At 50.4% G+C, this 14,967-nt stretch overlaps 1 protein-coding gene across 2 annotated transcripts in view; it reads left to right on the top strand.

The window, feature by feature from the left end:
* Positions 1–14,967, top strand: part of LOC309885706 (voltage-dependent N-type calcium channel subunit alpha-1B-like) — a gene marked incomplete at both ends in the record, with an annotated part of 282,028 nt that overhangs the window by 257,941 nt on the left and 9,120 nt on the right. Inside the window, 5 exons of one of the 2 annotated variants that reach the window (XM_082775940.1) lie at positions 742–838; positions 10,973–11,081; positions 12,418–12,525; positions 13,792–13,904; positions 14,577–14,704. In XM_082775940.1, coding sequence (XP_082632066.1) covers positions 742–838; positions 10,973–11,081; positions 12,418–12,525; positions 13,792–13,904; positions 14,577–14,704 — 555 coding nt within the window. Of the gene's footprint in view, positions 1–741; positions 839–2,946; positions 3,044–10,972; positions 11,082–12,417; positions 12,526–13,791; positions 13,905–14,576; positions 14,705–14,967 lie in introns of both variants that reach the window. The other variant, XM_082775939.1, reaches the window with a different exon arrangement.

Raw genomic sequence — 14,967 nt, forward strand, 5'->3', positions numbered from 1 at the left:
TCAGAGGTCGCTTTGAAGTTCAGCACAGCTCTTTCTGTACAAGATTTGGTTACTCGCAGTAGATTAAGAAATCTAATCCCACTGTTAAATTGGCTGAAAATATTGTTGTGAGTTAATGAGACTGAACATGAAGCGTCCGATTTCGCCTCCTGGTGAGGAAAGCTCCATTTTCCCAGCACCGGTGGCCCTGCGAAGCCCCTTGAGATGCAGTTGCTGGCCCTCCAGCAAACTGCTTGCTGTCCACGCAGCAAAGTATGGCCCTGCTGGGGCTGTGCAGGTAATAACGGTGGGAGGTGGAGGTTCCTAAGCTCTTTTGAACCAGCTCATTTGAATCCCCGTAATAATCCAGTAATTAGGCCATTTGTGTGCTGTGGGCTCTGGTTTCTCTGCGCTGCTGCCGTGCTGGGGCGGTGCGTAGGTGTCTGTAGGCAGATGCTCAGGCACAGGGAAATAAAACACAGTGACAAAGGTAACTAAATGCAAGGGATGGGAAGTCTGCTGAATGACTCTGATGGTTTTCACAGAAGAAAATGTGCATACATGGCTTTTGTTGAGCCACTGGAAGTTCTCTCTCTCTCTCTCGGTCTGTGTTAAAGTGCCTCTTTCTCTGCAAACCCAGTTGCTACCAGACTAACCTTGCTTTTTCAGCACACCTTGTCCTTCCAGCCTCTTCTGTTTGGAAGCAGGAAGGCTGATGCCCCGTGGTTTGTGCTCTCGTAACATCTGATGTTTTCTTTCCAGTTGCCGGATTCATTATAAGGATATGTACAATTTGTTACGTGTAATTGCTCCACCCCTGGGCTTAGGAAAGAAGTGCCCTCATAGGGTGGCATACAAGGTTTGCAACTTCAGAGACTCCCTCCAGCATTCTCAGTTTTGGTTTTGTTTCTTTTTTTTTTTTTTTTTTTTAACCCCCAAGTGCAAATGCAAGTGGTATAGAACAGAAACCATAATGTAACCGCCCCACTGCCTGACCAAGGAATGATTGATGGACTGCCTCCTCGCTCCTCCACGCATCTCACCTGTCCCCGTACCCGTCCCTGTCCCTGTCCCCATCCCCTCCCACACCCAGCTGGCTGGGACCAGGCAGCCTTATGAGACAGCAAACCCTTGACCTGCACCTCGCAGGTCTGGGTGGGAAGTACTGGGGAAAAGCAGTACAGCTTTTTTTGCTCTGTATACACACTGGAGAGAAAAGTTATCCCAAGATTTCTAGGGAGCAGCAAGTCCATTTTTGGGGGTGTCCAGGCAGGGGGAGATGAAGGGAGAGCTTTGAGCCTACCCCACTGCAGCAGCCAGAGGCTGCCCTGGCAGCAACACAAGTGAATTAAGCTACTGTAGGCATACCAGGAAACCTCTGGCCCAGGAAAAGAGTCCCCACCTTGGGAGCAAAAGGAGGAATCGAGGACAGGTCTTGCCAAGACGTCAGCATTGGCAGGCACTGGATGCCAGTGAGGTCCCAGGACAGGAGGGATTTCCTTGTTGCCAGTGCACAAGGAGCAGAAGGGATGCAGGAGGAAGCAGCCAGCGAGGAGCCTGCCCTGGCTCTTCTCGAGCACTCCAGCCCAGGTAATTCCCTCACCTTACAGGGAAATAAGGGTTAACTTGCATTGCAGAGGAGGCATGGGGCCTCTGCCAGGAACAGGGGCAGAAGAAGGAGGCCAGGGGGAAGTCTGTAATTGGCTGTAATTACAATTTGTGTCCCTCATCAGCCTTCAAATTAGCTCTGGGCTCTAAAGCCTGGGAGGTATGCTGAGGGCATTAGGTACTAAGGGCAGGAATAGACGGTGCTGGCTGGGTAAGTTCTCTTGTCCACCCCCTTCTGCACCGATGCTTTCTGCAGGGTTTGGGCAGTGCCTGCTCCTGCAGCTGCCCTGCTCGAGGAAAGGGTTTCAGGAGTGCTTAGGTCTTGGTTTTCCTCCTGCTACAGTGGAAATGGCAATTTTTCCTGCCTTTCCAAGTTTTCAATATTAATTAAACAAAATGAGATTCCCACAGGCATGTTCCCAGTTAGAAAAAGGAGAAGCAGGAGCATTCCTTGCTGTGTCTGCCTCCCGTGCTTTTCAGGGCAGGATTTCAGTTGCCAGCAGCATGCACTGAAGGGAGATGTCATCCTTAAGGGATGGATCTTAGGACCTGTGCCCAAATCTCTGCAATTCCCAGCTCCCTCGGGCACACAGGGCAGCCACTCAAACCTCACTGGTGGAGAAAGGCAGTGGACATCACCTTGAGGAAAGAGAGGCTCGTCAAAAGAAAGGCAGAAACAAACCCCCTTTCTTCCACTGTCCTACAGATTGAGTGCTGCGTTGGGATTTTGCCAGCCCCAAATTCAGGCTGTTTGGGGTTCTGTGGAATTGCTCCCTTGGCTTGGAGTCAGAGCAGCCCCAGTCTGCGTCTCTGAGCAGATTAGGATTTTTTGCTTTGCTGTTAGCCCATAAGCTAACCCCCAAACCAAACTCTCCGTTCGCTGAGGGAAAGCTGAGCGTTTTCTCTAAGCCCCCTGTCCCATAACTCTGCCTACCAGCTCTCCCCGGCATGGTGACCACGACCTCTCGGACTGGTTTGGGGGGGCAGGAAGCAGCCCTTCCACCCCCAAAAGAGCCCCCCAAACCCTCCCCATGCCTCTCTCCCGGACAAGACCTCAATCATTCCCGGCCGCTGCCTCAGGGGCCGTGGCAGTTCCCCATGGAGACGCTGGGCGCCGAACCGCAGGAACGGGAGTGGAGAGCCTCTCCACTTACCCACCTCTTTACTTTGGTTCTGTTTTCCTGAGAAGCCTGATTAACCAGATATCTGTTCTCTTGTCTGCTTCCCCTTTTCTCTCTCTCCTCCTCATTTCCCCGCTGTGTTGCCCTTTCCCTTCCCCACCTCCCCTTTTTCCCCCCACCCCGGTCTGCTTTGATTTCCGTCTCCTTTTGCTTTTGCCTCTCTCCCTCTGACTCCAAGCGGGCGCATCAGTTACACAGACATGTATGAGATGCTGAGACACATGTCCCCACCTCTAGGCCTTGGAAAGAAATGCCCTGCTCGCGTTGCCTATAAGGTAGACCACCCCAGCAGCTCCTGCCAACCCACCAGCTTTTTGTGCCGTGGCTGCAGCGGGTGCCGGGTTTCTGTGACATTGGTGTGGTTGTCCTGGGCTCTTCCTAGCGCTCTATCTGCTTCCTGAGCAGCCTGGATTTTGGATCTGCTGCTTTTTTTTTTTTTTTTTAACCATTTTTTTGGTCTTTGAAACGATGGCACGTCGGTTTGTCTTTCTTACTGTGTCTCTGCTATCTCTCTCAGTGTTTCTCTCTCTCTCATTCTGCTTCCATTTAGGCTACGCTGGGGAGGGAGGATGCTAACGAGCAAATTACCCTGCCACTACAATTCCCATTTGTCTTCTTACCACTTCTGACTACCCGCTCTCACTAGTCCTTCAGTATTATGGTGCTTTTCCCCCCCACTAAATTAGATTGGCGTAATTAGAGTAGGCAGTGCTGTAGGAGTTAGCAAGCTATTAAGCAGAGGCAATGCCAGAAGGGCTCCTTAAATACCCTCGTGAAAGAAATTATTTTAATGCAAAACATTTAAGACGATAAGATGAAGAAATCACTCAAACTGACTGTTGATTCTGAAAACTTTTTAATTGAACCACAAAAAAAAAGCATTATATCCGAAAGGCTGTTAGCTGCTGCCTTGATGAACACAGTGGAAGCTCGGGCAGACAGAGCCAAAATCACAGAGCAGGTCCAGAAAAGCCGTGCTGCTCTCCTGGCATCTCCCACTTGGGCATCTGCAGGGGCAACGCTTTGGGATCTTTGAACACTGAACCTCACTGCTTTTTGGAGGGAGAAGTCTGTCACAGGCACTTAGAATTTGGGTAATTCAGCATCCATCAAACTGAACAGGATATTTTTTATTGTCTTTCGGGTCTGTTTTTTTTTGCTGTTGACCTCATTTTAGCTGCCACCAAGCCCAACTTCTGCACCTCGCGGTGCTTGGTGCAGTGGATCCAGACCACAACGTCCCTTCCCATGGTACTTTTTTTTTTTTTTTTTTTTTTTTTATGAGCCCATATGAAAGCAAGATTTTTGTAAAGAGACTTAAACTAAACCCAAAGCTCAGCCTGCCTTTGTGTGGAACAAATAGCAGCAAGAAGAGACTCAGAAATGACATCCTGTAAGATCCTTCCTCAGCGTAGTAGGATTTAAAAAAGTAAACACAACCTTAAAATTAGCCAGTTAGATATCTTTTCTGTATTCGTTTTGTTGTGTTGCTGGACACTATGGTAGCTGCTTTGAAGAAGCATCTCTGCTAGGAACAATTCATGCTCACCTTACCATGAATGCCCTCAAGAAACCGAGTCCCAGCTCTTAGGTATTTCAGACAGATGGAAAGCTAGACAAACACTTCTGCAGAGCTACTAATTATGCACACAAACCCAAAGCTTTTGAAGTAATCAATGGCTCCTTTTAGCATCTCTGAGTCTCCATTGACTGAGCATGGAGCCAGTCACTGCTGGGAGCAGGCTGTAGATGCTTGCAGCTGGGCAGCCAGGTCGGTGCTGTGGTCACACACGTGTGCCACAAGCATCCAGCTGTCCCGTTGTCTTTCCCCCAGTCTTGTGCAATTAAAAAGGAAAAGAGGGAAAAAGGGAATACCAAAGAAATATATATTTAAAGAAGCATTTTAAACAGGACTGATTTCCATAGTGAGGTGTCTCCATGCCCCTGTGTGATGTTCTCAGTTGCTGCAGCTGATTTTGCAGGGCGGAGGCACTGCTGCTGTGCCTTCCCAGGTCTGCCTTCTCCTTGTGAGTTACCTGGTACCTAGTTTAATTTCTGTCTGCAGAACACATCCACAGAACTCAGGTACACATGAGTAGTTTGCTTCTAAAATAGACTTTTCATAAGATATCTTTAATTTTTGCCTATCTACTTAGAAACCTCTAAAGCCTGTGCATGGCTGTGCCAGAAGTAGAGCTGGATTCCAGCCAAACAGCCCAAACCTCAACTGAACTTCAGAGTTCTGAGGCCAGGGGTGATCTGATTAATTTTGCACATTATCAAAGAGCCTCAAACTGCAGAAATATGGACTTGAGACCAGATCTGCATTTTTCCTACGGTGTAAGGCTGCAGGTTGGGCTGAGCCCTGCTCCCAGTTGTGGCTGCTGCTTCAATTACACCCTTGCAGGGAGGCAGCACCCGCTTTAGTTCCCACCCTTCTCCACTTCTGCAGGCAGTGAGGAGCAGCACGCACCCAGAGGCAGCTTCATGCTGAGCATCTTCCCCCAGATAAGGCTGCGGGTGGCTCGTGGAGTCCCCTTGTCCTACACCCACCAGCATCACCCCTGCTGCCCTCCCAGATGACGGGAGGCTCAGGAAGGATGCTGCAGCCCATCCACAACCCTTCCAAGCAAACAAGCAAGGAGAGGCAATGATTGCCAGCAGCAGGGCTTTGTCTCTGCACTATTTCTGCTCTCTCCCTCTAAATATTTTTTTAAATACTCTTCTGTCTGGCAAAAGCTCTTTTGCCCCACATGTCCATCCTTTTCCTTTCCACATATATATATTTTTCCCAGTCTGCTCTGTTTGTTAACGTTTCGTGTGTTTCTCCCCGTCTTCACCCTTCTCAGTGTGTGTGAACTTTTTTTTTCTTTTTTTTTTTTTTTTTCCTCCTTGCAGCCCCACCGGCTGCCGTCCTTCCTTCCTCTTGCTTTCTGGTTCCCCTTTCTCAGCTGTCCCCCTCAGTCGGCGTGCCCAGCCTCGGCCGAGCTCCGTGCGCACGGCTCGCTGCCCTCTGGCCATGCATGTCGGGGTCCTGGGGCACCAGGAGAGCTCTATCCTGCACCGGGGTGGGGGGCAAGGAAGGCAGAAATGCCTTTTAAAATATTTTCTACTCGGTTGGAAAGAGGGATGAAAACCACTTTGACTTCACTCTGATGCCTTCAGGTTTGATCTCCGGCCCACTGGCAGTTCGGGGTTGTTTGGGTTTACACCATTTATTGAGACTTGGAGGCCTTTTAGAATCAGCTTGTCTGCTGCAAAGGGTCCTGGTTTTTAATATGTTGTCCAGTAGTAGCAGTATTTCCAGCAGGTGCATGTGGACTCTGCACTTTGTGGCTGTTCGCCTACCTCCCCTTGAGGAGGTGTCACAGGACAGCGGGCTGCGTGTTACAGAGAGGTGGAGAGCTTCGTGGTTGAGGTGTGCATACCCCAGCTGAGGGACTTGGCTCGGGGCTTTGAAATGGCTGAAGGAAATGCTCCTGGTGCTGCTAAACCTCTCTGTTCAGCACTGCATTGCCCTAAAGCCTGGGGCTGAGTCCTGGGGATGGGGTGGTGCTGTCCCCAGCAGGGCAGGAGACCACCCAGCCCAGGCAGCCCAAAATGCCTCCAGGGATGGGGCATCCACAGCTTCCCACCCCCTCATAGTGAGTAACTTCTTCCTAATATCTAACCCACATCCACCCTTGCTGTGGCAGGGAGGAAGGCTCAGGCAGGCTGTGTAAAGCTGAGAGAAGAGTTAAATCAGAGCAGACTAATCACAACTAGGTCAGGGTGAATTATTCATAGCAAATAATTTATTCACCGAATTCAGCCTCGTCTTCCACAAGTAGGGCTCCACTGTCCTGAATTTATTCACATTTGGAGATTATTCCCCCAGCACTTCTTGTCCCAGAGGCTGTTCGGGAGCTGCTGGTAGGGTATTAATAATTAAAATCCATCAGGGTGCCAGCTAGCTTTCCAGAACCTGTACCTCAGTGTGCTCCTTGTCCCGCTACCGTTTGGGCAAACCCGATGGTGAGCAAGACTTACGGTGCAAATACTTGTGCCTGAGCTCAACACTTGTTTTCTGGGTCAGGCTGGGAGCCAGCAGAAGACCTCAGCCTCACCCAGGTCCTGCTTAAACCCTGCCTCAATTTTCTCTTGGCTTTTGACACTGGGATGGATTTCCCCGTTTCTCTTGTATGTTCCCTGTCCATATGGACACTGCCCCAGAAATTTCCGAGCAGATCTTCAGAAATGGAACACTGAGCGTGCACAGGCTCTGCCCGTTCTATTTGACACAAATGTCTGGTTTTGTTACCGTATCTTTATTTATTTGAAATTCAGTCTGCCGGGAGGTGCCTGCACCCCTCTGGCCACACAAGTAACTGGAGCAAAAAGCATTGCCTCACGCAGCCCAGCTGTAATCACTTACCATCTCGTTATCTGCTCGTTCTCCTTTTCATGGTGCATAGAGCTAATTAGGGGACTCTGGAGACAATATTGCAGCTCCTGCCTCGGGGCCCTTTTCCTGCAGAAATATTAACGAGCTCTCCACGTGCCAGCTCCCTCTCCCTCCCTCCCAGCCCTCCTGATGAAAGCCCACGGCTGCCCCTCGGGGAGAGGAGCAGGGCTCCACCTGCTGCTGGGTGCTCTTCCTTGGGTGCTCGTGGAGGAAACGGGAGGGAGTGGAACAGCACAGGGAGAACTTTCCTGCCAGGCCTCGGAGGATTTTGTCTTTTTTTTTTTCTTCCATGTCCCCCAGTTATTAACTGACCTGAACACCCTTTATTTGGGGCCATCAATTCCCAGGGCACACCAGAGTAGCGCAAACTCCTTGCTAGTGCAGGGAAGGATCTGCTCTCCTGCCATCTGCATCAGCATGCCCTTGTCATTTCCTCCTGGAGTCTAGAAAGATAGAAAAAATTGCATTTTTTTTTCTATACATATTATAATCGAAATTTTAGAAACCTATTGCAAAGCATGAGGAACCAGTAAGGGTTTGTCTTGAAGCATGACCTCAGCCAGAAGAGACAGCAGAAATGAGGGGAGCTGTTAATTGTATTTGAAACAGTGTACAGGCTAAACAACTGGCTCAGGTTTTGCTTTTATCCACAGTGTTACCTGTGCAACATGGGTAACATTGAGATTTTCTCTTCCATCTTGGTTAGGGATGAAAATCCAAAGTTCCTAATTTTTGGAAGAGTAATTTTAGTTCAGTCAAAATATTTGACTTCAAGAAATGTTAATAATTTCAGTTGGAGGCTAGTCCCTTTTAAACAACACCTATGGAAATGCAAATGAGTTAAAATTCTTGTAGGAACAGAAAGTAGGTTTCAAGTTACTGAAATTCCTTGCTTTGCGCTTGTTGGAAGGAAACATTTTGATGATTTTGGTGTTTTATTGCATTTTCTTTGAGGTTTCTCCTGTGGATATAATTTTTGGCATAAGGGTGTTTTTTATAGCATTTGTGGGGAAAAAAAAAAAGAAAGGAAAAAAAACTTTCTATTTTGTTTGCACTCAGTTGCATTTCGGGTGCTTGGGAAATGCATCAAAGGGTGCTAAAGGCAGGGAGGGCAGCGTCTCTCCTCCAGGTGGCCGTGCCCACACCTGACCCTGTCCCCTTTAGGGGGTTAGGGATGCTTGTAGCTGTAACCTGCTAGGCCTAGCTGCAGTGTGTTATAAGGCACTTCTGTCACCTTTCACATCTTTTTTATTTTTTTATTTTGGCTAAGAAATGGGTATCTGCTCTGCCTTGGGAGGTGCAACTTGCAGCGTCTCAACTGGCTGCCAAAAACCTGCCCCAGGAGAGGATGAGGAGGTGCCTCCCAGTTTGCTACCCCAATAGAGGAGAGAGGGAGCAAAGGGGTGACCAGCAGCAGAGATCCTGCTGCAGGGGCTGCTCCCCCAGGTGGGACCAAGGCTTCCATCTCCTGAGGGGACGGCTGGAACTGCCCAGCCCCAGCGAGGTCTGGGTGATGTGGGAGGACCTGTGCTGCGCTCTCTGCAGGTTGAAGGTTTATTAGATTGGAAATTGCCTTGGCCTAAAGGTGTCCAGGTTGAGCTGTTTGACTGGTTTGTATGTTGGAACACTTGGAAGCATGTTCCCCCTTCTTTCTGTCTTGGGAACATCTCCCTTTGGATCCTTCCCCCTTGATTACAGTTTAGGAGGAAAGACCATCCCTCATCCCTGTGCTCTGCCTCCCGGTTGGGAATTCAGGCTGGGAAGTCAGTGGGGAGACCTGGGACATCTCGGTCCCCAGATGATGCTTGGTGTTGGTTTTCGTGAGGATAGAGCTCTCCTGGAGGAATTATTTCTCATCTGCTTGCTCTCACTGCCATGCACCTCCTTTCTCTCTCCATCTGAACTCTGTCCCACTGCGGTGGGATGTGGTGGGGCTGTCAGTGGTGTGTGGGCTCACACGGATACAGTGATTCTGTGCTAACTTTTTGTGCGCTGAGGGCAGGAGTCTGAATTTAAATGGTGCTCCATTTGACACGAGTGAAGAGAAAAAAAATAAAGATGTGGCCTTGCCAGCATTTGCTACCGTCATTGAATTATAAAGGGAGGGGAGTCCTGCCTTTGGTTTCCCCCTCTCAGAGGCTTGTTGGACATGGAAGATAACCTCTGGGCACACTTTAAAAGCTTTTTGAGATCACAGTGGTTTGTCTCAGCCTTTAGGAGACAGGGTATGTTGTTACAGGAGTCTTTTGTGCGGCACATAATGAGATCCAAAGATGCGTACCAAGATAAACAAGGAGGTCTCACCTCCTTTTCATGACATTCAGGTCTTGAAAAGCAGACTTTTTGCACCAAACCTGTGCCCTCCATCCCCATCAGCGCCAGCAGGACAACTCCTGTGTGTTGGGGATGTCTCCCAGCAGCCCTCAATGTCGCAGTGCATGGAGCAGGAGCCTCCCCGCTGCAGCCCCACGTGGATCACTCAGCGGCACATTGGGCTGTGCTCAACAAAGAGAGGGTTTCTGTGCGCTGATAGGGATCAAAATAACAGCCCCAGCAGCTTTCAGACACAGATGAAATCCACTCCCAAGCGAGGGGCCCCAGCCAGGCTAATGCTCGGCTTTGCAAGCCGCTGTGGAGCTCTGCGCAGCTGGATTAATGCTCAGTGACTTCTCTCGGAGAGCAGGAATGCGGGGCGGGTCTGATAAGGAGGTTGCTGAACGGCTTTTGAAAGCCGAGGAGCTGAGAAATGAGCAGATTGCCAAAGGAGAAGAAATCCATCCTTTAAATGCATCGCTCAGGTTATCAGCAAGGCTTGGGGTGCTTCCGCCCGTCTGCATTTAGCTGCTCTGACGCCAGACGTGTTAAGGGAGCCACGGCTTCCAAAGTGCTTGCAAGAGATGAATTTGCCCTGCCAGAGGTGGTCCTGACTGGTGGTGGGGAAGGAGTTGCTACTAGGGCTAAAGATCTTGGAAGGCACGTGCAGATCTGGACTGCAAGAGCACAGGAGGGGGGAGTAACACCCTGCTCTCTCCAGCCTGGCTCCTTCCCCTGGGGGTAAGAGCTGGAGCGAGCTGTGTAGCTCACTGACTGAAGAGAGGAGATCTTCAGAGCTCCTGGGATGCCCACAGGGAAAGGAGGCAGGAGACCGAACCCAAGTGTTTCCAAACATGAACTTTTTACCCCTTTACCCATTAGCAGCCAGCCCCAAACAGCCCCTGAGAACCTGAGCCGTGGTCACTGTCTGCATAGAGCCGCATCCTCTGGTGGTGGATGCAAGTCCTCCATCCTCTCGCTCCAGCTGGCAGTGCCAGGTCTCATCATTAAAGGTACTGATGTAGGAGCCAGTGCTGGCTTCTTTTTCCCCCATTGTTACACAAGGACCTGGCAGGGGAGCACAGGTGCCAGCCATGTGTCTGGGCTGAAGGTAGGGCCATAGCTGGAGACCATCAGGAGCAGCGTAGCTACCTGAAATGGGGTGAGGATGTTAAAATCCGCTTCTTCGGGAAGAAATCTCTTTGTAGGATTACGGTACAAATGCTGGCAAATCAGTTGTTTAACAGCCACAGCCAACGGCTTGGACCTGCTCCAGGAGAGGGCCTGGAGCTGTTGGGGATGAGATGCCTGAGCTCAGCGCACAAAAGGCTCGGGGCGGCAGTGGGGCAGCTGTGGGGCTGCCTCCGGGGGCTCGCAGGAGGGCAGGGCCGGGGTGGGGGGGAGAAATCCCGACCAGCGCTCACAGTGCCTGCCTTCCTCCCCGCAGCGCCTGGTGCGGATGAACATGCCCATCTCGCCCGAGGACCTGACGGTCCACTTCACGTCCACGCTGATGGCCCTGATCCGCACCGCCCTCGAAATCAAACTCGCCACAGGTGAGAGGGGGGTGATGAGTGACCGCGCGTGGGGCCTCACACCCTGCTGCACTGCGGCCCTGAAACCACAGAAATGCTGACACCGTTGGGGTGACCATACCCCAGCACAGCAGCTGAGATGTGCCGGGCTCCCCCGAAAGCCCCAGGCAGCTCCTTGCTCTCTAACAGCCGCATGAGTTTCTGCACCTTACTTCTTTGCTATCCCAGCACGGGGGTGAAAAAGGCAGCGTTGCTGTCTGCTGGTGGCCCTGCAGTGACTTGAGGCGCCTGGAGACAAAATTAAGTTATTTAAGTATTTAATCAGGCATGTGCTTGACTTCCCAATTAAACACCGCAATGTAATAAAGCACGCCGGCCTTTTCTGTGGGTCGGTACGCTGTTTAATCAGGCTGGCTGGGGTCACAGGCAAGGCATGATGGGCCAAAGCACTTCTATTCCTAATCTAAAAGCAAACAGGAGGTAATTTGCTCTTGTGAGCAAAGGGCAGGCGGGGTTGGGGTGCTGTGCTTTTCCCAAGTGGTCTTAGGCCAATCTTCCAGCCCCTCTGCGATAATTACCTGCCTCAAATGTTACTGAAACTTTGTCTTTGATGCTTTGGGTGTGCAGTGCTGAGAGAAGACAAAACTTTGAGGCTGCTGGAGAGCTCCCCCCGAGTGACCCCAAGTACCAGATGCTTGTTTTCAAGGACACACTTAGGACTGTCTGGGATTCTAGGGTCCTAGTTCCCTGTCAGCAAAGGCAATTCCCACAGACTTTTTCAGCTGACAAAGGCCCCTCTCCTTTTTTTTTTTGCCACATACTGGAAGGGAACCAAAGAGTCAGTGCAGCTGATAGTGCTGGCACCGCCAAAAGGGTTGTGAGCTCCTGACCCACTTTGTGGCTACGTGCTCAGTTTTGTGTGCTATGTTTAATCGAGTCTTTAGTGGGACTAACAGGCCCTTAATAAACCCTCTGTAATGAGACTGAGTGTGGGAGTTCAAACCGCCCTGTCGCAGCACCCAGAGTCTCCTCCCATTGCTTTCCTCTCAGAAAACTAATCTCTGTCACTCAGACGAACTACTTAATTGCTGACTGTGTGGTGTATTCAGCTGGGAGTGGGCCTGTTGGCTCACACACACTTTAATCACTTTCCACTTGTCTACTGAGACCTCACTTTGGCCACTTGAATAATGCCGCTGTGTTCGGCTCCTCCTGGTTAAGTTGTCACCCAGCCTCTGTTTGGTGCTCTCGAGAACTGGCAGTGGGGGAAATGCCTTCTCTTGCTGTGCAAGCAGTGGGATGTGCTGAACAGACAGGGCTTTTCATTGACGTGCCTGTTTCCTCTCCCTTTTTTCAGGGGGTGTCAAGCAGCACCAGTGTGATGCTGAGCTGAGAAAGGAGATCTCACTGGTTTGGCCCAATCTGTCCCAGAAGACGCTGGACTTGCTGGTGCCTCCTCACAAACGTAAGTGGTCCACCAGCAAGCACCCAGCCCTCCCCAGCCACCTGAGAAGCCCCCTGTAGGTTTTCCCCTCCCTGCCTGCTCTGTCCCAAGCCCCATCGAGGTACATGGGCATCTAGGGGCCGCAGCAAGGGAACCTGGTGTTGATTAGCACCCAGGTGCCACCTCTGCAGGCTTCCAGCCCACATCTCTGCACCACGGTCATCCAAGGAGCTGGGAAGACGAGGTCTCATCCAGGCATGAGTTCTGTTACGTTACAGTGGGTTTCACATCCTTAGAGCAATCCAAGAAGGGACCAAAAGCTGTGTGGCCTCTTCCAGACCTTTTTCACAACTTTTGTTTGCCTCCAGCCTGTGCCATACAGGACAGGAGAACAACATCTGCTATCTGCACTCAGTTTGCTACAGAAAACCAGGGGAAGGAGATTAAAGGTTTGCTGAGAACTTACAGAACCAGAAGTGAGATATCTTGGAGCTAAAGGCCTTTGTGTTACTCGATGATGTCTTTAGGTGAACATGCTGAGAAAACGGAAAGTTTGCCATTATCTTGATTGGCCAAAGCGAGGGCTCTGGATTCCTGATTAATGAGAAACAGTGCAGAGCAATAAAGGCAATGTTAATTAAGAAAAATGAGGGAGTTGAGAAGGTGCAGATCAGTGGGTAGCAACTACTGAATTCTTCTCCTCCCCACCTCTCCGGTTGCCTTTATATCTGGAGCTTTAACTCCTTGCTGTAAGGGACGTGCTCAGCTGCAGTGCGGGGAAGGGCTGGGAGCAGAGCTGCGAGAGTGAAAAAGACATCTGGAAAAATGCAATACTCTTTAAATGTATGTATGTTAGCCCATTATGCCTCAGTTGACTGTAATTCAGAGAAATTGGAATAAGGCTTTGTTGATAAAAAGTTAGCTATGGATCTGGCATTAATTTACTGGCTCTTCCGTTGGCAATGCTTGCAATGCCACAGAGTTTTCCTGCCTGTTTCTTTTCCACCCAGCATCTGCAAGTGTTTGCCATAGAGAGTTAGAGTCAGGGGCCTTCCTCCCAGCAACAGACATCAGCAGGCAAAGATCTGAAGAAGTCTGTTATAACCTTTTCTTGCTTTTTTGCCTTTCCCCCATTTTTCCCTGTGTCTGTTTTGCCTCATCATTCCAATGCCACCACTTCTTCCTCCTTGTTCTTCACACCCGTTTGATGTTGCTGTTTCTCATGCACTGCGACTCACTCATCACCCCTGGTCCTTTGCCTTCCCTCACCTGAACGTCCCTGGACAGCTGATGAGATGACTGTGGGGAAGGTCTACGCAGCGCTCATGATATTCGACTTCTACAAACAGAACAAGAACAGCAGGGAACAAGTCCACCAGCCTCCGGGGGGCCTGTGCCAGGTACTCAGCCAAAGGCTGCTGCTCTCTGCCCTCTCTCTCGGGCAGCTTCCCCTCTGAGCCGCGAGCAGAAGGTCTGGGTGCTTCCCCAGGCACCGCTTGAAAAATGGAAAACCCTCCCAAAATTCTTTCTCCCACCATAAAGTAAATAAATAAATAAAAAAAGATGCAATTTCCTTTTCCACTAGGTCTGGAAGGATATTTAAAAAAAAAAAAAAAGTCCCAAATAACTTGGCAGACTAATTTTCAGTCCTGTTTTAAGAAGTGGTGTAAACACTGAGGCATACTGTGAGATGTCTTTGGGACACAGAAGAATCACTGAAAGCTGATATTTGGCTCCAAAATGTTTTGGTTACTTTTTAAAATGGAAATTGTTCATAATAGATACATATACGTATTATCAATACACTTGAAGACTTTTACAATTTCTTAAACGTATTTCCACACATCTGGCTTGGGATTGAAACCCCAGATATTTCTGGTGTGCCAAATAGCTGCTTGACTTCAAGGTGAGCATCCAGGTAGCCTCCAGCGTGGCACTGTCCGCCTGTCCCTGGTGACAGTGCCACAATGGGGTCCTCAGCGCCAGCACTCACATCAGGGTACGAAACCCCTGCCACACTCGGTGGGTGTGGGGGGAAAATTTCTCTCTGACCCCTTCCCTTTACTTCGCAGCCCGGCCCGGTGTCGCTCTTCCACCCCCTGAAGGCCACCCTGGAGCAGACCCAGCCCGCAGCGTTCAGCAACGCAAAGGCGTTCCTCCGCCAGAAAAGCTCGGCATCGCTCAACAACGGGGGCACACTGTGAGTACCCCCCGACACAGCCATAACACATCCGAGGGGAACAAAGGGCAAATGCCAGCCTTGGCCCTGCTGACTCAGTTGCCCTGGATGTTGTGTGGCACCTCCAGTGACCCCAAGCCCAGCAGCTGCTGCGTGCCTTGGCTGGGACAATGTCCTGCTGGTGGCTGCCAACTTGCTGCACGTGGCTCTGCCTCCTGCCATGGCCTCGGGTGCAATTGTCTACCCACTATAGATGGTGGTGGCACTGGGAGCTCCAGAGCTGC

This window comes from Aythya marila (genome assembly GCF_965140915.1).
Source record: "Aythya marila genome assembly, chromosome: 19".
Taxonomy (NCBI): domain Eukaryota; kingdom Metazoa; phylum Chordata; class Aves; order Anseriformes; family Anatidae; genus Aythya; species Aythya marila.